This window comes from Ovis canadensis, chromosome 7 (assembly GCF_042477335.2).
Source record: "Ovis canadensis isolate MfBH-ARS-UI-01 breed Bighorn chromosome 7, ARS-UI_OviCan_v2, whole genome shotgun sequence".
Classification (NCBI taxonomy): domain Eukaryota; kingdom Metazoa; phylum Chordata; class Mammalia; order Artiodactyla; family Bovidae; genus Ovis; species Ovis canadensis.
The window spans coordinates 57,881,470-57,902,723 of record NC_091251.1 but is presented as its reverse complement, the minus strand read 5'-3'; the positions used below and the strand labels follow the sequence as shown (position 1 = coordinate 57,902,723).

At 43.3% G+C, this 21,254-nt stretch overlaps 1 protein-coding gene across 13 annotated transcripts in view; it reads left to right on the top strand.

The window, feature by feature from the left end:
* The window catches only part of TLN2 (talin 2), a 494,903-nt gene that overhangs the window by 276,736 nt on the left and 196,913 nt on the right, over positions 1–21,254 (top strand). For all 13 annotated transcript variants that reach the window (XM_069596307.1, XM_069596312.1, XM_069596310.1 and 10 more), the window contains 6 exons: positions 9,885–10,056; positions 12,333–12,430; positions 13,854–13,983; positions 14,873–15,025; positions 16,833–16,975; positions 18,570–18,697. In XM_069596307.1, coding sequence (XP_069452408.1) covers positions 9,921–10,056; positions 12,333–12,430; positions 13,854–13,983; positions 14,873–15,025; positions 16,833–16,975; positions 18,570–18,697 — 788 coding nt within the window. In that variant the 5' untranslated portion in view covers positions 9,885–9,920. The remainder of the gene's footprint in view (positions 1–9,884; positions 10,057–12,332; positions 12,431–13,853; positions 13,984–14,872; positions 15,026–16,832; positions 16,976–18,569; positions 18,698–21,254) is intronic.

Sequence of the window (21,254 nt, the reverse complement as noted above, 5' to 3'; positions counted from 1 at the left end):
CAAACATACTTGTGGGTACTGTGCTATGACCTTAAGAGTCATAGGTGGCCATAATGATATAGACACTTGTGTGCCTGGCAGGCTCACTATATGGGGTCTGAATGTTCAAGGCAAGCCCTAAGGTACCTAACAGCCCAGGAGAACAGGTGAAATACAAGACCCTGGCTTTTGCTTTGGAGGCACCTCTGGGTAGCTGCGACTACCCAGATGGGTTCTTACTTGTCAGATGAGCTTTCCTCCTTCCTCCTTTGCAGGAGGAGGAGGAGGTGAGGGGTGGAGAGAAGGGGAAGCTGTTTCCAGGGCATTTCTTTGAGAGCAGAACCGTTCACAGGAGATATAAACACAGATGAGTGATAGCTTTTGTATAGACCCACATTTTATGCTGACATTCTTGGTTATGTGATGCATGCTGTTACTAAACAGAATTGTATTTTGCCTGCTGAGAGAGGAGCAGACCCACAGAGTGGGTGAGGTGCAGCAATCATAATTGGGTACAGCAGTCCTCCAGTGGGTCAAAATGGAGTCAGTGGCTGGAGGAAGAGGCTGGGATTGGTTAGCTCATACTCTTTTTCATATCCAGGACTCCACTGAGGCGTGGTGGCCTGGCCTTGTGGTCCTGCCAGCTGACTGCCACCCCTCTACTGTCTAGCAGGGTGCAGAGCCAAAGGCACCTCATATAGATCACTCTGGGCAGAGGACATTGACGAGCCCTAGGACATGGGCCTACTGTGATGCCAACCCTGCTCCAGAGGGTGAGATTCTTTTCCCTTTGGGCTCTTGATATGAGGGAATTCAACCAACACCCAAGAGCAACAGTCCAGGTACTAGCAGTTATCTGATGCACAAAAATGTTCAACATCACAGCTCATCCCAGGATAGTTCTACATTTCACAAAATCATGTTGTATGATTTGAATAAAGATGAACAAGTTTGCTAGACAGTAAGTTCTAACTAGGCAGGAATTATATCTGTCTTTGCTTCCCTAATGCCTGTAAAAGTATTATTAGTTCAGTTCAGTTCAGTCGCTCAGTCGTGTCCAACTCTTTGCCACCCCATGAATCGGAGCATGCCAGGCCTCCCTGTCCATCACTAACTCCTGGAGTTCACTCAGACCCATGTCCATTGAGTCAGTGATGCCATCCAGCCATCTCATCCTCGGTCGCCCCCTTCTCCTCCTGCCCCCAATCCCTCCCAGCATCAAAGTCTTTTCCAATGAGTCAGCTCTTCACATGAGGTGGCCAAAGTACTGGAGTTTCAGCTTTAGCATCATTCCTTACAAAGAAATCCCAGGGCTGATCTTCAGAATGGACTGGTTGGATCTCCTTGCAGACCAAGGGACCCTCAAGAGTCTTCTCCAACACCGCAGTTCAAAAGCATCAATTCTTCGGCGCTCAGCCTTCTTCACAGTCCAACCCTCACATCCATACATGACCACAGGAAAAACCATAGCCTCGACTAGACGGTTGGTGCAAATGTAGTTGTGGTTTCGGATCGTGACTTTTAAATCATCATAACTAGGCTCAGATACATCTTTATTAATCAAAATAGTAAGTTGTCTCTGCTGCCCTAAATCCTATTTTGAACTCAAATAAGAGAATTGCTCGAACCATTACAGTCAACAAATTTTTGCCAATGAGAAATAAGTTTGTTTATTCCTATAGCATAAAAATTCATTTTTCAGGATTCATTGAACTCTTGGAAAGCATTTTCTGCCTCCTGCTGGTGGTGAAAGCATTTTCCCTACAAAAAGTTGTCAAGATGCTTGCAGAAGTGGGCAAGAAGTCAGGTGAATATGGCAAATGAGGCAAAACTTTGTAGCCCAGTTCTTTCAGCCTTTGAAGCGTTGGTTGTGTGGTGTGCAGTTGGGCATTGTCCTGGAGAAGCACTGGGCCCTTTCTCTTGACCAGTGCTTGCTGGAGGCGTTGCAGCTTCTGGTAGATCTCATCGATTTGCTGAGCTTGCTTCTCAGATGTGAGAGTTTCACCAGGATTCAGAAAGCAGTAGTGGATCCAATTGGCAGCAGATGACCAAATAGTGACCATGACCTTTTTTTTTTTTTTGGTGCAAGTTTGGCAAGTGCTTTGGAGTTTCTTCTTGGTCCAGCCACTGAGCGCGTCATCACTGCTTGTTGCGTAAAATCCACTTTTCTTTGCACATTGCAATCCAATAGAGAAATGGCGCATTGTTATTGTGTAGAATAAGAGAGGATGACACTTCAAAAGGGCGATTTTTTTGATTTGCAGTTGGCTCGTGAGGCACCCACTTATCAAGCTTCTTCATCTCTCTCGTTTGCTTCAAATGCCGAATGACCTGTAGAATGGTTGACGTTGAGTTCTTCAACAGCTTTCCATGTAGTAGTGAGAGGATCATCTTCGATGATGGTTCTCAGTTGGTCATTATCAACTTCCAGTGGCTGGCCACTGCACTCTTCACCTCCAGCGCTCTCCTCTCCTTTGCAAAACTTCTTGAACCACCACCACTGCCCTGTGTGTTCATTAGCAGTTCCTGGGCCAATTGGGTTGTGGTAAGTTGTCTCCGCTGCTCTAAATCCTATTTTGAACTCAAATAAGAGAATTGCTTGAATTTACTTTCTGCCTAACATCTTTTTCCTAGTCTAAGATAAATATAATATACACAGCAGCTAATAAGTCATTAGCAAAAAAGCATAAAGTGAGAAATACACATTAAAATGATGTATAACATAACCACATTTATTTATGAGTGTATTTCAGTATCAAACAGCAAAGGTCACCAATGTAAAACCGTGATTACTTTTGCACCAACATCATAATATCTAGTGTATGATAGATGCAAACTAAACAATTAACTGACGTTTGCAGCTTAGGCCATGGCTGAACATAGTGTGCTGCTTCCAGTGTTTTCCCAACTACCATGACTAATAAATAATAACAACAAACCTTGATCCAGTACTTTCTGTGTGCCTTGGACATGTATGAACTTCTTTAGTTCTCTAGCCATCTTAGAGGTAACTTTATTATTGTCTCCTAGTTCAGAGAGAAGACTGAGGCAGCTGGCGCTTAAATGACCAGCTCAGGGTGGCAGCTGGTAAGGCAGGGGTAGGGGGCAGTGGGAGCACTTCGTGGCCTTCACTTACCAGGGCAGAGATCCAAGACCCGGGTGATTGCTCATCTTGACCAATAGTGGGTGTGCTTTCAGAGAGGAGGAGGTCTGGCTGAGTCAGGCTTGTTTGTCCCAGGGTGTACTGGAGCTAGCCTCAAGCCAGCACCGCTGCCATCACGCTGGGCTGTTTACAGCTCTCTGGGACTGAAAAGTGTTTACTTTAAAAGGAGAGAGTGTCTGTGCTTCCCCACTGGTTCCATTGGCTCATCTTCCACAATGGATGGCACAGAAAGGTTTCTGTCTTGGTCCAGGCAACCTTCACACACACAGTCAGGGCCAGAATGGTCAGAATGAGAAGAGATGATGCAAAGGAGAGAAATGACTGTTTTATGCCTTTATACCCTGTCTTTTTTTTTTTTTTGGCTTCACCACGAAGCTTGCAGGATCTTAGTTCTCCTACCAGGGCCCACGGCATTGAAAGCACCAAGTCCTCCTAACCACTGGACTGCCAGGAATTCCTATACCTGTGTTTTAGCAAAAAATAGATGAACTCAAGGTCCAGTTTTATAGCAGACATTCCACCTCGGGCAGAAGAAGAACACAGATAGGAACATAAAATAGAGGTGACTCAGACGCTAGCAGGACTGAAAGAAATAGCGCACATGTTCAGTTCTCTGTCTTCCTGAAGCCAAATGAGAAGCAGCAGCCTGGTCGTGTCTCCTAGACTCCCATCCTGGAGGGCCAGGAATTAGCAGGAGGGCTAAGAATACAGAGAAGTGGACAGGAGGGTCAGATGTTGTCAGAGTCAGTGCTGCACTGACCTGAAAACATCACAGTGGAGAGGGAAAGTCACGTTTTATCACGTGTGATCAGAGCTGCCTAATTTTCTTTGGGCTTGAGTGGATCTAGAGAGTCTTCTCAGGGGTGTTGAATACATACCCATCTTTTGCTCGCATCTCTAGGCTGCTTTATACTTTAAGCCTACTTTCTTTTTGTTGTAAGTCAGGACACTTTATTCCAACAGCCGTCCATTCTGCACGTCTGTCATGTTGAGAGTAGGGCTAGGAACATCTCACTGCTGTGCTCCTGGTGGAATGGTGATTAAATCTCTAGGCACTTTGGCTTCAAAACTTCACTGAGGGTTTTCTGTGTGGGGGATCCTCTTGGGTGTTAGTAGTAAGTATGTCCTTATACAGAATTTCGTCATTTGTAAAGCATTTTATATACATAATTTACATTAAAAAATATTCCCATGTAGGAAATTGTCTGTCTTGTTTCATGCTTTCATGGTTGGGAACACTGAGTCATAATAAAAGGGAGAGCCAAGACTAGTAGAAGAAATTTGAGCCCTTTAGTTTTCAACCACTGTGCACAGCTCTTTCAGGGTGACTAATTGGATTTTTTTGTATTTTTGTGTAATGTGTCCCCATGTAGTGAAACTGATGGTTTTTGCAGTGATTGTTTTGAGAGGGTAGAAAAGTTGAACATGGATCAAGTAATGAATCTGGTGTCCCTTATTCTGTTGAACATCTGTCCTGAACTAAGGAGGGTGGCCTCCATCATGAGACATCAGGATAAGGAGATGGGGAGGAGTTAGCTGAACATCACATGTCTGCTGGCTCCTTTCATGGGAGTTGGTCACTTCCTGCTCTCTGGAAAGGCGAGAGAGAAGGTCCAAGGTATCGATGGGCTGGAATTGACCCTGGACCACCTGCTCCCATCCAGCACCCTTTGCTTGAACCAAGGCTTACCTAATCCTACTCTCTCCTCTCACACACATGCACGCTGCAGTGTGTGTGGTCAGGCACCTGTCTCCAGGAAGGGCACTTAGCTATCCCGGGACTGCCCCTTGGGCTGTAATAAGGGGGCAGCCAGAGCTATATAGATACTCTGTAAAGTTTGCAGCAAGCATGTGATGAATTGCTTCTGGATAAAAAGCCTTCAAAGCATAAATGAGAGCTACCGCCTGTCCCTCCACGCCTTCCAGCAGGCATCTATACTCTGTGTGCCAGCCCTTCTCATCTGTCTCGTAAAGCTGCTGCTCTGGCCTTTCCCGCTCCTCTTATCTCCTCTTACCTCTGCTGCTAGAGACCTTCAAGCTGTCCAGTTCAGCTGTCCTAGCTCAGTGCCCCTCTTCCTGGACTGTGACTAGCATTTAACCTGGGTGATCGCTCCCTCCTGTGTGACACACCTTTCTCTGTCTGCACTCCCTCTCATACTCCTCCCTCCCCTGCCACTAGGCCTTCTTGTGGTCCAGACCTCAGGTCTGTTTCCTCTCTTGCTCATTGCCTAGATGATCTTTCTAACCCCAAGAATTTGACTATGATGACTTATACCTCCAGGTTTTTTTTTAATGTGTGTGTGTGTGTGTGTGTGTGTGTGTGTGTGTGTGTGTGTATGTATCTCTCTGTCTAGCTACCTGCCTGTGCCAGCGCTTAGTTGGAGCACGCGGGATCTTCCATCTTTGTTGCCGCATGTGGGATCTTTAGTTGTGGCATTTGAACTCTTGGCTGTGGCTGGGGGATCTAGTTCCCTGACCTGGGATGGAACCTGGGCACCCTCCATGCAGAGTGTGGAGTTTTAGCCACTGGACCACCAGAGAGGTCCCATACCTCCAGTTTTGTATTGGACTCCGCTCTACGTCTCACTGAATACATCCCAAAGAGACTCATTGGTGGCTTTTCACCCCAGCCTGTGCCTTCCAGCACCTTTCTCCTCCTCAGTCAATGGCTTTTTCATTTTCCCAGTTGTTTTGGATAGAGATGTTCCTTCACCGTCAATTTTTTCTTCTTCTCTTCTTGCCTTCTTCTTCCCAGTATTCTGGGCTTCTCTCCCACGTTGCTCGTTGGTTCTGCACCATCTGCCCTAGAACCCCCAGACCTCCGTTTGCCCCTTTCTCCCTGCTGCCCTAGTGTCTTCTTCCTGCTGAGCTCCCGTGTGGTCTGTCCTGCTGCTCAGTTCTGCTCTCACCCCATGTCATGGCTCTGTCTTTCTGTGATTGAGTCTTTCTCTGCTTGGCTGCAGAGACCATTCATTTACTCTTCAGAAAATCCAATGATTAGACAGGGAAGAGATGACTCATGCAGGGACACATATATTGTACTGCTTCCTGTTCTCAGGGAATGAAAAATATTAACCATCCCACTCTCTCTGGTGTATTGTATAAACAGCATCCATGATATCATTGAGTTCCACAGTCTTTCCCACCGATTGTTACCACCAGCCATGCTCATGGGGCTTTCCTGGTGGCTCAGACAGTGAAGAATGTGCCTGCAATGTGGGAGACCCAGTTTCAATCCCTGGGTTGGGAAGATCCCCTGGAGAAGGGAGTGGCTACCTACTCCGGTGTTCTTACCTGGGGAATTTCATGGACAGAGGAGCCTAGCAGGCTACAGTCCATGGGTTCCCAGAGAGTCAGACACAGCTGAGCCACTTTCATTTTCATGCTCATGGATCTCAGGTTCAGGAATCCCCATAGCTGTCACCAGCCGCAGGGGAGAAACTAACCCATGGAGTGGTTAGAGCGGATCTGTCAATTTATCTCTAGAGTTGTTTTTATTGAAGTATAGTTGCAGTACAGTATGATGTTCGTTTCAGCTGTACAGCATAGTGATTCAGTATTTTTGTGGATGATACTCTGTTACAGGTTATGGGATAATGGCCGGAATTCCCTGTGCTATACAGTAGATCTTCCTTGCTTATCTATTGTATACATAGTAGTTTGTATTTGTTAGTCTCACACCCTTAATTTGTCCCTCTCCTTTTCTTTTCCCCTTTGGTAATCACATGTTTTCTTTATCCATGAGTCTGATTCTGTTTTGCATATACATTCATTTGTATTATTTTTTAAATTCCATGTATAAGTGATACCATACATTTTGATTTCCTCAAATTGGAGAGTTGATTCATTAAATATGCCTATAAAAAGAGTTGAGTCGAACTTTACAGGCATACTGCATTTCATAGCACCTTGTTTTACTGTGCTTTACAGATACCACATGTTTTTCTTTTTTTTTATAAATCAAAAGTTTGTGGCAACACTGAGTCAAACAAGTCTATCTCTGTCACCGTTTTTCCAACAGTGTTTGCTCGCTTCATATCTCTGTTTTCCATGTTGGTAATCCTAACAGTATTTCAGGCTTTGTCATTATTATATTTGTGATGTGGCTATTATAATTGTTTGGGGGAACTTTGAACTGCACCCATACAGGAGACAGGGAACTTAATTGATATGTGTGTTCTGACTACTCTACTGACCAGCCATCTCTCTCCCTCTCCTCTGACCTCTTCTATTCCCCGAAATACAGCGGTATTGAAATTAGGCCAGTAAATAACCCTACAGTGGCCTCCAAGTGGTCAGATAAATGGAAGAGTCTCACGACTCTCACTTTAAGTCCAGAGCTAGGAATGATTTATTTCGTTAGTGATAAAGGCCAAAACACACCAAAAGCTAGGCCTTTTGTGCCAAACAGTCAAGTTGTAAATGCAGAGGAAAAGTTCTCGAAGGAAATTAGAAGTACTGTAGAGAAATCCTTTGTGAAAGGAAAGGTCAGTCAGTACAGCAAAATTCACTGTCGTTTTAAGCAGTGGCCACAGCCAAACTAATCTTCAACTCTACTACCCTCATCAGTCAGCATTCATCAACATGACCTTCCACCAGCAAAACAATCACAACTTGCTAACAGCTCAGAGAATGGTTAGCATTTTTTAGCAATAAAATATTTTCTGATAGAGTATATGTATTTTCTTTCCAGACATAATGGTATTGTGCACTTAAGAGACCACATTATCGTATAAACATGACTTTTATATGCACGAGGAAACCAGAAAAATCCATGTGACTCACTCCATTTCAGTATCTCACTTGACTTTGGTGGTCTGAAACCATATCTGCAACATCTCCAAAGGATGCCTGCGTATATGGCTTTGTAAGACCGCAGTATTATAGATGGAAAGCCGTCAGATATTCTGAATAATTCAGTCTAGCCAGTGACCAGACAAGTCAATTAATTTTGTTTAGAGCAGATTGTCAGTGAATACTGTTGTTTGTTAAGAAGTATATCTTGATATTTCTCAAGTAAGAAATATTTTCATGTTTTCATGGACAGAATTCATGCAGAAGGTAAGCAGAGGTCAGAATGACTGTACAGTTGGACAGACCAAATGCCTGCTGCATGAGAGTGTGTGTACACCCTGCCCCTGGATACCAGAGCTTCTGTTTAAAAGTGTTCTCCATAGCCAAGTGACCAGAGTTGCTTGATATTAGGAAGCTAATGGTCACTGAGGCTTGCTGAGAAGCAGATCGAGGCTCCCACCCCAGGCCTGGGCCTGGTCAACCTGTTGTCCTCTCTGCCTGTGGCCACCTTGTTGCATCTTCAGTTCAGTTCAGGGCTTCCATTCTCAGAGGGAGCTGTGGTGCTTACTTCCTGTAGATCTTATCTAATGAAAGATAAGAACGGAGTGTGAGCTTGCCACTCCTGAAGGTTTGTTATCCATGCCTTTCTAGGATTCTAATAGCTACTCACTGTGAAGTGCCTTATTTTAGTTGCCAAAATGACAGTGAGCTGGGTAAGTCTGTGTTGGCTCCTCAGGTGCAGAGAAGTGCCTCCCTTTTGCACCCAAGGCCTGCATTGATAGAGACTGGACTGGGCTGGGTGTCAGGGGTAAGTTTGGCCAAGGAATAGAATAGGTAATTGAAATAACCTAGAAGCCATCAACTTGGAAAGTGCATCTAGTGGTTGGATTTAAAATGGCAAAAGAAGGCTTTTGTGAAATAATTCAAACCTAGCCTAAGCACCTATCTATTTTTAAAGCCATTGAACTGGGTAAGAAGTAAAATATCCCAGGCTTTTGTCTGAATGAAAGAACAACGAAATCATCTTTTTCTCTACGTTGAGACCCCTGAAGAGTGTGAAGCCGCCTGGCAGACTGAGTGTTTAAAATATCTCACTCTGGCCTCATTAGTGATGGCTGTGCATTGGCCTGGCATTGATGTCCGCTCAGGATTATAGTTCTATGAATTATGCAGGGCAGACAGCATAGCTCTCTTGTTGTGGGGAAATGGAAGCAGAGTGGCCAGTTGCTGTCTCCTGGGGATGGGTCTGGGTCGACAAGCCAAGTCTTCTGGTACAGACCTGGTGCGGTTTGGCTGTGAGAAGCACCCCCATAGATGCTCCTTCTCTGTGCCCAGGAGCTGCTGGGGAGGGAGCCCTGTGGTTGAGGGTACTGACAGGTGTCTACAGGAGACAGCAGTGGGTGGTCTGCCTCTCAGCTGAAGGACATTCACCTGGGAAACTCCTCTCTCCCTTGGGAAAACCCAACAGCTTCCCCAGTCCCTCAGACGGTAGAGAATCTGCCTGTAATACAGGAGACGCAGGTTCGATCCCTGGGTCGGGAAGATCCTCTGGAGGAGAACATGGCTACGCACTCCAGTATTCTTGCCTGGAGAATCCCATGAACAGAGGAGCCTGGTGGGCTATATACTCCATGGGGTTGCAGAGAGTTGGACATGACTGACTAAAACTTGGATAAACCCCAAGTAGGGAGCAGCCTGAGGAAGGAACCTTGGTGAATGCCTGTAGTTCCCTCCTTCTGGGAGGCTCTCCTTGCCACGCTGTGCTAACTCCAAGACTGTGTGCTGCTGTCTTATTCTAAATTTTTTTAATTCGTAGTTCTGTCCAAAGCCTTCTCTTTAATTGCTATTTTATTCTTTTTAGATTTTTAAAGCTGAAGCTGATTCAGGGTCTAACTTTTTTTTGGACAGTTATCATGAATGTCACAGTTTGTCCCTTTGTATTTTCCAGACACTCTAAGTGAGAGTCCTCAAATCTCCTGGGAAAATGGTGGCTCTGTCCTTAAAGATTTGTGTCCGCCACTGCAATGTGGTGAAGACCATGCAGTTTGAGCCATCCACGGCTGTGTACGATGCATGTCGAGTCATTCGAGAAAGGGTGCCCGAGGCGCAAACTGGCCAAGGTAGGTCATGGGTTATTTGCTGGCTACTTGAAGTGTGTTTGTATGTTTTGCCCTTGGTAGCTAAGGAAACAGAGGCTCTGCATATGTGCACAGGTCAGCTAGCGTATATGCTTCAAATGTAATTCTTATCCTGGACCTTACTCGCCTCGTATGTAAAACTTGTAATGACATGACATCATTGTGGTTCTGCCAGTGAACCGGCATCCTCATGATGTCCCTTTCATACTTCAGCAACGTGTTCCGCAGTTTACAAATCACTGTTTGGTGTAAAGGCCTGTAGAGTACAGATGAAGTTGCTCTAACAGTTATTGCTTTTGTGTGTCCTGAGCCCTGTTTCACTGTTTCTACTGCCAGCAGCCTGAAGAAGACTGGAACTCCCATCAGGACCCAGGGCAAGCATCATGTTTCAAGTACTTTGCAGGGGCTTCTTATCTTTATCTCAAACCTTAAAAAAATCGTGATACATGTTTTGTTTAATGTTTGGTTAAACCACTGACCACAGTTAATCTGAGTTTAAACAAGTCAGTCATACAAGTTTATTTTCCATTTCCCTTTGTCTTCTCTCTACATTTCCTTCCTTTATTTAGTGTTTGACTGATGCAGAAGAAATTGAGGTTACTCCCGAATTCATAAGCCTTTAGTGTGAAAATGGAGTAAAACTTTCCTTAAAAATTGGAATCATAAAAATCAAACAAAGACAGTTATTGTTAGGCATGGGTCTTCTTGAAAAGTTCTGTTACTCACAAAACCACAAATCTTTTGGTCCAAAAGCAATGTCTATATTATTCAAAACACTGTTATTTCTAGATTAACCCACCTACCCCCCCCCAAAAAAAAGAAAATAAAGTTTGCCCAGGTTCCCAAGTTCTGGTTATCCAATCATATCTGATGTTTTTACTTTTCTGTTACTGTTTATTCTCAGACTTTTTTAAACTTTGTTTGAGTTGGATTGCTATAAAGCTCTGGTGAAGATACAAACCTTTATAGATCTTGAAGTTGTTTTTCTAAGAAACAACAGGAGCTCTGGCCCTCATCTGGGTCTCTGAGGTTTCCTTGAATCACATTTAGGAAGAGACAAATCTTGAGACAGGAAGTGATACTGCTTTCCTCCTGCCTTCACCATCTTGTACTTCCTGGGTTCAGTTCAGTTCAGTTCAGTTGCTCAGTCATGTCCGACTCTTTGCAACCCCATGAATTGCAGCACGCCAGGCCTCCCTGTCCATCACCAACTCCCAGAGTTCACTCAGACGCACGTCCATCGAGTCAGTGATGCCATCCAGCCATCTCATCCTCTGTCGTCCCCTTCTCCTCCTGCCCCCAATCCCTCCCAGCATCAGAGTCTTTTCCAATGAGTCAACTCTTCTCATGAGGTGGCCAAAGTACTGGAGCTTCAGCTTCAGCATCATTCCTTCCAAAGAAATCCCAGGGCTGATCTCCTTCAGAATGGACTGGTTGGATCTCCTTGCAGTCCAAGGGACTCTCAAGAGTCTTCTCCAACTCCACAGTTCAAAAGCATCAATTCTTCGGTGCTCAGCCTTCTTCACAGTCCAACTCTCACATCCATACGTGACCACAGGAAAAATCATAGCCTTGACTAGACGGACCTTAGTCGGCAAAGTAATGTCTCTGCTTTTGAGACAGCAAATGATACCACTTTCCTCCTGCCTCCACCATCTTGTACTTCCTGGGTTAAATTAAGGGATTTCTGTGAAGAACACAAGGTTTAACTCTCCAACTTTACTCATAATTTGATGGTATGGGGAGCAGAGACTTCACCTCATGGGAACTCCATCTTTTATTTTGTAATGCCATGTGGGGGTGATGGAAGGATTATGCCAAGTATAAAGTCTCCATCAGCCCCTCTTTACCTGAGTGGCCTTGGACTTGAGTGATTATTTCCATAGTCTCTCATAAGTTCTTGGCCTGACTTTTAAAGCACATGGTAGGAAACAAAAGCCCATTTCAGTAACAAGAAATTTAGAATGCTTGTTTTCTGGCATTTCCCTAAATTTTAGACATACCTACTGCCCACTGGTTTTAAGAAATCTGAACCTCATATGTAGGTGCTGGTTTTGCAGCTCAGCTCTTATTCTTCTCTATCTGTTTTAGTCCAGTGGCTGCTCATGTATGGAGAATGAAGTATTTCTCTGATGAGGGAGACCGCCTCCCCCAGACCCACCTCCCATCCTGCCAAGTCAGCAGATTTAAGGGCCTGGAAGTCAGTGATGGGTTCATCATCACTTTCCCTTTTATTTTTCCTTCTATTTTTCCTCCAGCTTCTGACTATGGGCTATTTCTCTCGGATGAAGACCCCAGGAAAGGAATTTGGCTGGAAGCAGGCAGAACACTGGATTACTACATGTTGAGAAATGGGGTATGCTGTTGATCTTTCTTTGATTTTTCATCACTTTCTTCCTAGGCCTTCCATAGAAGGCAACATGATTATGCTTCAAAGAAAAGGAGAGATTGGAAAATCTGTTTTGATTTCAGAGCATTGTTTAATAGTTTTGATGTAATGTATTTTGTAAAGTCTGTCCAGGTTAGTGATAGGAAATATCAACAGTCCAAATTCTTGAAACTTCACAGAGTAATTAAAGCAGCATGAGGCTATGATTGTAAGCTATGTCGACATTTGTTGGACTTTGGTAGTTATGAAATAGAGCATTTTCCTCTAAGTATGTAGGAAGTTCCCTGGTGACTGGTGATAGAAAGTAAGGATCCAGAGGGAACAAAAAAGTTGTTCATTCTATCTATCAAGCTATCTATCAGTCCTAAAGATTGTCAGAGGTTAAATCATAACCAGTGTTTTTGCTTTTATAAAAAGTTCATATTAGCTGTGTTTAATCACTATCAGTAATATTAACAACAGAAATGGTTGTGTTGCGGAAGTAGGAAGAAAAAGAGTAAAAAGTAATGAGTAACAGGAAACCACAATTCATTATCATATAATAACACATAATGGAAGATGCCCTGAAAAAATGTACGTTTGTAACTGAATCCCTTTGCTGTATACCTGAAACAAATACAATGTGTACATCAACTATACTTCAGTTTTTTTTAACGTGTTATATTCTGTTCAACTTAACTTCTGAGATATGCTGGGATTTGATGTACAGAATAGACATATCAGATTAGTCAAACTTCTGAGATATACTGGGTTTTGATGTACAGAAGTATCAGATTAGTCAGTATTCCATAAATGAGAGTGAAGTATGAGGTGCCAGTTAGTTTTCCTTCCATAGTTCTATTTTTAAGAAGTGTAGTAAAGAGAAATCTCTTATTTAGGCATAACTCTCAAACTTATTACCTTTTTGGTTTTGTCATTATAGTGAAAACCACTTTTACGGTGATATACCATTACATGAAGAATTATGGGGGCGTTATTTATGTCTTTTATGACATATGTATACAAATCGCTTATTACTGTGTAAGAGACCATTGGAGAAGCACAGTCTTTTCAAAAAACAAGTAGGCATTTTCCTTTGCTAATTCTCATTACAGCAGATCATTCTCATCCTTTCAGAAGGACATAGGCTACTTTGACTTTATAGAGGTTAGTTTTCAGTAACTGTGAGCTATAAGTAGTACTTCTGGGGTGCAATTTTACTATCAGATTTTAAAGAAATCTTTATTTAAGCAGTTTAGCACTGGAGATTCTGTATTAGTGGCAAAAATCTTGTGAAAAATTAGGAGGGAATCAGAGGGAGCTAGGGAAAATTCTTTTATTAAAGAGAAGTACCCAAGTTTATTAACTAATTTCCCAGGCAACATGAAATATTTGCATGATTTTGCTCTAGGATATTTTGGAATATAAAAAGAAACAGAGACCTCAGAAAATTCGGATGCTCGATGGATCCGTGAAAACGGTGATGGTGGACGACTCCAAGACGGTTGGGGAACTCCTGGTTACTATCTGCAGCAGGATAGGTGAGCGTTCACATGCCAAGCTTCTGGATTTTGCTTTGTTTTTAATAACATGCCTCTCCTTTTTTCACCCACTTTGGGTGTCTAGGCAATTTTAAACATATCATAACACATTGACTTTGGCGCAATCCCAAGAGAGTGTGTTCATTTTCCTGATTTGCAAACCGGCTAACTGGTATTGTAAACACTTAAGCGTCTCTCTGAGTCACAAGTGAGAGCTTTTATTTCCCTTTCAAAATAAAATGAATTCTCCAGTTGAAAATAATGTTTCTGAAATCATATGGTTCAGGCTCCCACCCATGACTGGGAGATTCTGTCTAAGCATCACTGATTCCCATTACCTCCTAAAGACTCATGGGGACAGCCTATACAATCATATTAGACATTGCCCCCCACCCCCGACCTTGCTTCTATTCGTCTCCTCAAAGAACAAGTCTGTCTCCTTTCTACTGGGTTGGCCAAAATGTTCATTTGTTTTTTGGTAACGTCTTACAGATGTTGCACTATATGAACCGGCTTGAATATTTGTAGAAAGTGGCCTTTCCTGTCTTATTTTTCTCATCATGAAAATGAAGCCCAGGTCCTTCAGACACTGCTTGTTTGACATTGTCTTACCTTCCTCTGTTCTATTTCTACTTTGTTCTTATTACTCAAAAATTACTCAGGAGACTTTAGCATGACATTGGAATTTGACTTAACTAGTGGAGGACCCTCCTTTGTGGCCAGGTACATGATGCATGCTCCCTGGAGTGACCCTGACCTTCCACCTTGGCAAGGCTTCTTTCTGTCCTTCATTCCCAGGGACTCCTTGGAGTATTACAGGCCCCAGGACGAAAGGGACTGATGGCAGTGTAGTCACTAATCTGACTGATAAACTCATTGATAATTTTAGGAATTACAAACTATGAAGAATACTCTTTAATCCAAGAAACAATTGAAGAAAAGAAAGAAGAAGGGACGGGTACACTAAAAAAAGACAGGACACTGTTAAGAGATGAGAGGAAGATGGAGAAGCTGAAGGCCAAGCTTCACACGGATGACGACTGTGAGTGTCCAGGGAGGAAGTGTGATGTGGGCACATGGGCTGCCCTGCCTCTCTCCTCTCCCATAATTTGTATGGTCCAGAACAGGGGTCTTTATTCCTTTGTTTTATTTCATCTATGAATATTTGGGTCTATGTCACTAAAAGAAAAAGACCCTTAAGGGGGAAAAAAGTGATAATAGCATTTGACACCTAAAAGGTAATCTTTTAATGTCAAATATATGCATGTTTACAGTTTCTCTGCTGTCTTCTAAAAAAAGCTTTTTTGTTAGCAGTTTGAACTAGGGTCCAAATAAGCTTGGATGAAAGGCTGCTTAACTCTTTTAGTCCCAAGGCTTTCTTTCCATCTCTCTCTCTCTCTCTCTCTCTCTCTCTCTCTCTTTTTTTTTCTGCCTTGTAATTATTGAGGGGAAAAACCTGGATTGTTACTTGTATAAAATTTTCTACATTCTGCATATTGTTAGATGCCTGCAGTGTCATCTAACATGTTCATAGGTCCCTTTTAATTCCTGAGTTCTGGAGGCTTGATCAGATATGTGTATCTGTGTTTAAGAATAGCGACTCCTATGTGGTACGTCCATTGGGAAGCTGAATTTGATTGTTTCCTTTTTGTGACGTTAACAGCCTTGGATGACTATTGCCTCGATCCATTATTTCCTTAGGGGTTACAAAATAGTAATATAATTCCACCACAGGAAAACCCTTTTCTATGGCTACAGAGTTAATATACAGAAAAACAAGTATGTGTATACCATGTGTCCCCAGAGCCTGTGTTTTGTGCACTGGCTGACGTCTCCCCAACACACCTTCCCAGAAGGATCATACTTTATGCACTTTTCACTCAGACCTTCCCAACTTCTTACTTTCTTTCATTGTTCTTTCTCTTGCTGTTGCATTGGGAAGATGTCATCCTTGTCCTTATGTTCGTTGGACTTCAGTGGGGCTTTCATTTCCTCTGACCCTTTCTCCAGTGTCTCTCTCTCTCTCTCTTTTTTTTTTTTTTCTTTTTGCCTCATTCAATTTCCAGTTGCATGCTTCTTTCCAGGTGAGAGCTTGGTAGACAAATCCTGAGGATTATACTGTGCATGTTGCTCTCTGGGCTAGTGTGGGAGAGGAGGTCCATTCGATACATTCCCGGTGCTAAAGTCAAAGCTTGTTAATAAATACTTGCTCTCAGTATGTGTGTGTGTGTTAAGCCTGGGGAGGAGTGTAGGAATGAGAGCTGTGGGAAGCGTAGAGGAACGATCCATCCCCATGCATCTAGGTATCAGGCCAGTATTTTCTAAATGGGTGAGGTTACTGGTGGGCCATGTGCAGGGTTCTGCCCTCCCCTACCCCTCAGTGTCCCGTCCTCTCCTGGTCCCATTACTTCCAGTTCCCTCCTCTTTTCTGCCTAAGGTCAAGGATAGTAACTCACTATGCTCAGAGTTTATAAATTATTTCACCTGATCAGAGTAAAGACCAGTCTTGACTTAAAAGAAAATGCAGACTTGATTGTCTTGGCTTAAAGCACTGTTTTCCTTGTTTCTTCCTCCACTCAAGGAATCGGCATGTTATAAATTCATTGTAGGGTTTTACTAACTTAGGAATAGCCATGAACTTCTCTGTCATTTGCTTTTTCATATGTCATGCAGTATGCATCCAATTACTTTGCCAAGTTAAAGAGCTCAGATTTAATCTAAGGAGCAACTATAACTGGATACGAGCATATTAAAAATCCACATCTGCATCATGCTGCTGTTTTGGTTAATCCCCTTGAACTAAGAGGAAAAGTAGACACAGTTCTTTCATATGTCATCTTGCGTTGCAGTAAATTGGCTGGATCACAGCCGAACATTCAGAGAACAAGGAGTAGATGAAAATGAAACACTGCTGCTTAGACGGAAGTTCTTTTACTCTGATCAGAATGTGGACTCAAGAGACCCCGTGCAGCTGAACTTGCTCTATGTTCAGGTACAGTATCGAATGCTCAGACCCTGAGGTTGGTGAGCTTTCCAGAACTCCGGCTGTGGCTGGTGGAGGGCAGCAACTGGGCTCTGGTTCTTGCCCTGTCTGTGACGTTCTCTTTTCAATCATGTTGAGTTATGGTGCAGGTTGACGTCCACTGTGAGCTGCCAGCCACCCTGAGAGGGGCTTTGGTTGGCTTCCCAGCGGGGGTCCTGGTAGCCACTGCAGTCTCTCTCTGTCTCCTGGCTTTGCAGGAAATTGCTGGCTCACCATTCACATGTACTACTGCTTTCTTACCTCACATCTAGAAAACAAGAGTGGATATTGGTCAGAAAATCAGTATTTCTCATTAACTTAAAGATATTCTCTCAATAACATTTTAAATTTTTACCATTAACCAACTGTTTAAACTCAGATGAATCATTTGATTCATCTGAGTTGTAGTTACCCAGTACGTAAGATGTGGGCTTTGAGTAGACAGTCCTGAAGACTTCTGTTGGCTCAAGGAAAACATCTTCCTTCCTCTCTTACTTCTTCCATTCTTCCCTGTGTTCCTTCCCTTTCCTCTCCTTTTACTTATCAACCTATTGGCTCATAGAAATAACGTGGGAGGGGGAGGGTCAGCAAAATGCAGCCATGGTGTCGCCTGTATTTATAAATGTTAAAGTTTTATTTGAGCCACATCTCATATTGCACATTGGTAAATATCTTCTTTATCACATAATTGTCTACGTATTGTCAGTGGCAGCACTCTTATTCTGACGGCAGAGTTCAGTAGAGACAGAGACCCATGGCCCAGAAGATGTAATTTGTTGACTCTCCGGCATTTTACTGGAAAACTTTGCTGGCCCCCAAGTTAGTGGATGGAGGAAGGGCTTGGAGAAATGAGGCTGGTAGGCCAGAAGGGAGAGAGAGAGATCCAGACAATAAGAAAATTCTTGTTGGTTTAAGGCTCAGGGCCATAGGTCAGAGTGTACATCTGAAAGTGTTCTGGGGGTCATTTAACTAGAGAAAGGAAAGACAATAAATAGCAACACAAGTGAGGGGTCAGGAAACAGGAGAAAGATTTCAAGTGCAGTGCCTTCCTGATTCCTGGGCTGTGTTTTTGCTTATCATTTCACCCAGATGTCTGCAGTACTGAGTGCTTGTCTGTTCTGTTTATCTTGGGGTGAGGATTGGGTTGATTTTACTTCTAGGTAATTCTTCTATTAACTTTATCACTTAGGGTCATAAAAATCTATTGCATTTCTGTCCTCTACGAATCTGGTCATTATACAAGGATTTCCCTTTGCCCCTTTATTTTTCACAATCACTTCTACCTCCCTAGATTGCACTCAAGCTTTAGTTTTAATATACTGGGCATTGCTGATTCCCTCCATCTATAGGCAATTTGAGCATGGACTTGTTTTCCCTTTGCATTAATTCTGCAGCGCTGCAGTCGCTCACAGCGTCCTGAATGAATGCCTCACTCTGGGTTGGCTGGCACACTTCCCCTCATTTCCCTAGAGAGGGTAGGCTTGGATGCCAGGAACATGGCACTGGAGAAATTGTGTTGGTCCCCCCAAGCTCCTGATGCTTTTTGCTTCCTCTTGTGTTGCAGGCTCGGGATGATATCCTGAATGGCTCCCACCCTGTCTCCTTCGAGAAAGCATGTGAGTTTGGTGGATTTCAAGCCCAGATTCAATTCGGACCTCATGTGGAGCATAAACACAAGCCTGGATTCTTAGAGTAAATGACCATTTGGTTTTCTTTTTTCTCTTGTTTTCACTGTTTATTTTTGAGCTTGTTATGCAACATACACACTGTAGTTTTGGTCAGTTGTGAGACTGTTAGCTTTTACTTGATTCAATATATGATGACACTTGTGGGCCTTGGAGAAAGCAAGGGGCCTAGAAATTCAGTGTTGGGATGACTATGAAGATAGCTTGTTCCACTTTTGGGCAGGGTGTGTTTTCCTCTGGACCACGGGTCTGCAGTACCCCTCCAAGCTGTTGTCTAAGGCAGTGGTCCCCAACCTTTTGGCACCTGGGGCCAATTTCATGGAAGATAATTTTCCCAGGAACAGAGTAGTGGGGGATGGCTTCAGGATGATTCAAACACTTTACATTTATTGTGTATTTTATTTCTTTTATATTACATTGTGATGTATGAGAATTTAGTATGAGAATCAGCCACTGCTGATCTGATAGGAGACGGAGCTCAGACGGTAATGGTAGCCATAGGGAGCAGCTATCAGTGCTCACTTCTTGCTATGTAGCCCAGTTCCTAACAGGCCATGGACCCAGTACCAGAGGTTGGGGACCCCTGATCCAGGTTATCTCTAGAACTGAGATACTCACTTTTCCCATCTTCTGAAATCTCTGCTCTTTACAATATTACTTCTTCATATGGGGCAGCATTTTGTCATGTTGCATTTCTTTTAAAGACTCCAGTGTTAGAACAACAGAGTATAAAAGAGAAAGTTTCACATCATTTAGTATAATTTAGTGAAATTGTCACTGCTCTGAAAAGGTGTGATGTATATATTTTTAAATACTGGCTCTACACTTCCCACACATCTGGTCTTTGGTTTGCTTTTATGAAATGATGGGGGTGATTTTTCTGGCTCAACACTTATGGGTTCAAGAGAAAGCTAACCCTCCAGATTCATCACGGCCCCACTGAACATGGGCCTTAGGACTGGATTTCCTAGAGATGTCCAGCAGACAAGCCTCACCATGTGTAGGCAGCTGTTTGTCAGAGCTCATCTTCCCCTCTGGTTTGGCCTAGGCTTCTCCAAGGATTTTGTCTCTTTCTTTCTCTGATAATATTTCTTTCCTTATCTGATTTCCCCCACTTTTTCTTTCTCTCTTCCAGTTCCTTTTAGATCCGATGAAATATTTGGCTGAGCCAAAAATATCACAACAGGACGTCTTAACCTGGTCAAAATCATCCTCTCACCTAGAGTGAGCTTTTGTAGAGGCTTTGCAAGTGGGGACCTGACAGGAATGCCGACTGGGGTGGGTAGGCATCATCTTTTCTATAGGATACACCAATGTGAGGTGCATTAAGTAGGTCATTCATCATATTGTATCTGAGTGTATTGAAAGGAGACAATAACAACTGTTTATTTGGCCCCTAACCTCACTTTTGCTTTGGTGGAAAGTAACTGGGACCAGCACATGCCCTTCTCTCCAGGTGGCAGAGAATGCCTCGGCCATGTGCTGTTGGGTCTAAACTGAGTTGTTATTACAAAAAGAAAAACTCTTCCCTTCGGTTGATGAATCCCAGGGAGCCCTTCCAAAGTGATGCTTTGTCCTGCAGTATTCCGCATAGCGACCTTGAGTCTGAGACACTCTAAGCAGGTCCTGTCATTGACTTTGTTCTGCATCCTCCAAATGAGTCATTTGGCCAAGGTCCTCAGGGCCGCTTGTATCCAGTTGGTCTGACTTCCTTCCTGCAGGAGCCTTGGAAATCTGCCTTTCTCTGTGCTTATACCTCAGATGCCTTCCAGAAAACCATGTGCACATGAGCTTTTAGTTACTCTCACCCTCCCATATTCTGCCCTCACAGTTGGTCCCTCAGATACATTTGGTATCATAAACCTATGGATTATGGCCACGGAAACTGACGACACAAAGAATTAAGCCCCGGAGGGAGGAAATGTATTTTGTTTCTTTGAGTGACTGATGAAGCATGGGAGAAAGTGAAGAGATTTATGAACCAAAAAGTTTTACATGTTTAGTTTTTAAGCTTTCATACCTGTGAGCCTGTGTGGCCCTGATCAGAAGGTGATCCAAATTCAGCCTTTTATTGGGTACCTCAAATGATGCTACCCTGATCATTTTATCTATGCCTTTTCTCTGGAGTTTTTGGACAGATTATCCTCAGCGCCTACTTGTGAATTGAACAAGCAGTATATTTTATGCTATGGATGCAGAAGAAGCAGCAGAGAGGGGAAGTGGCTTGTCCATGGTTACATAGACTTTTTCTGTAGGTAGCTTCTGACTCCTCACATTGGGATTTACATTTTTTTACAAACAGATGTCTACTTGGAGGGCAAAGTTGCCCCCTTCACTGGTCTCCCAGTGTGCAGCAAGGTTAGGAAAGTACTTTAAAATGTGATCACAGGATTCTTTGGTCTCTTTGCTCTGTTACAAGTTGTGCCTATTACATCCCAGTGAGTGTCATCACACCACCAACTGCTTGTGTGAGGATAACAGGCAGTATCAGAGCACTGGTATTGCTCATACACTGTCTCCTGGGACTTATGGGCTGTCGAATGTGGCACACCTACACTCTATTA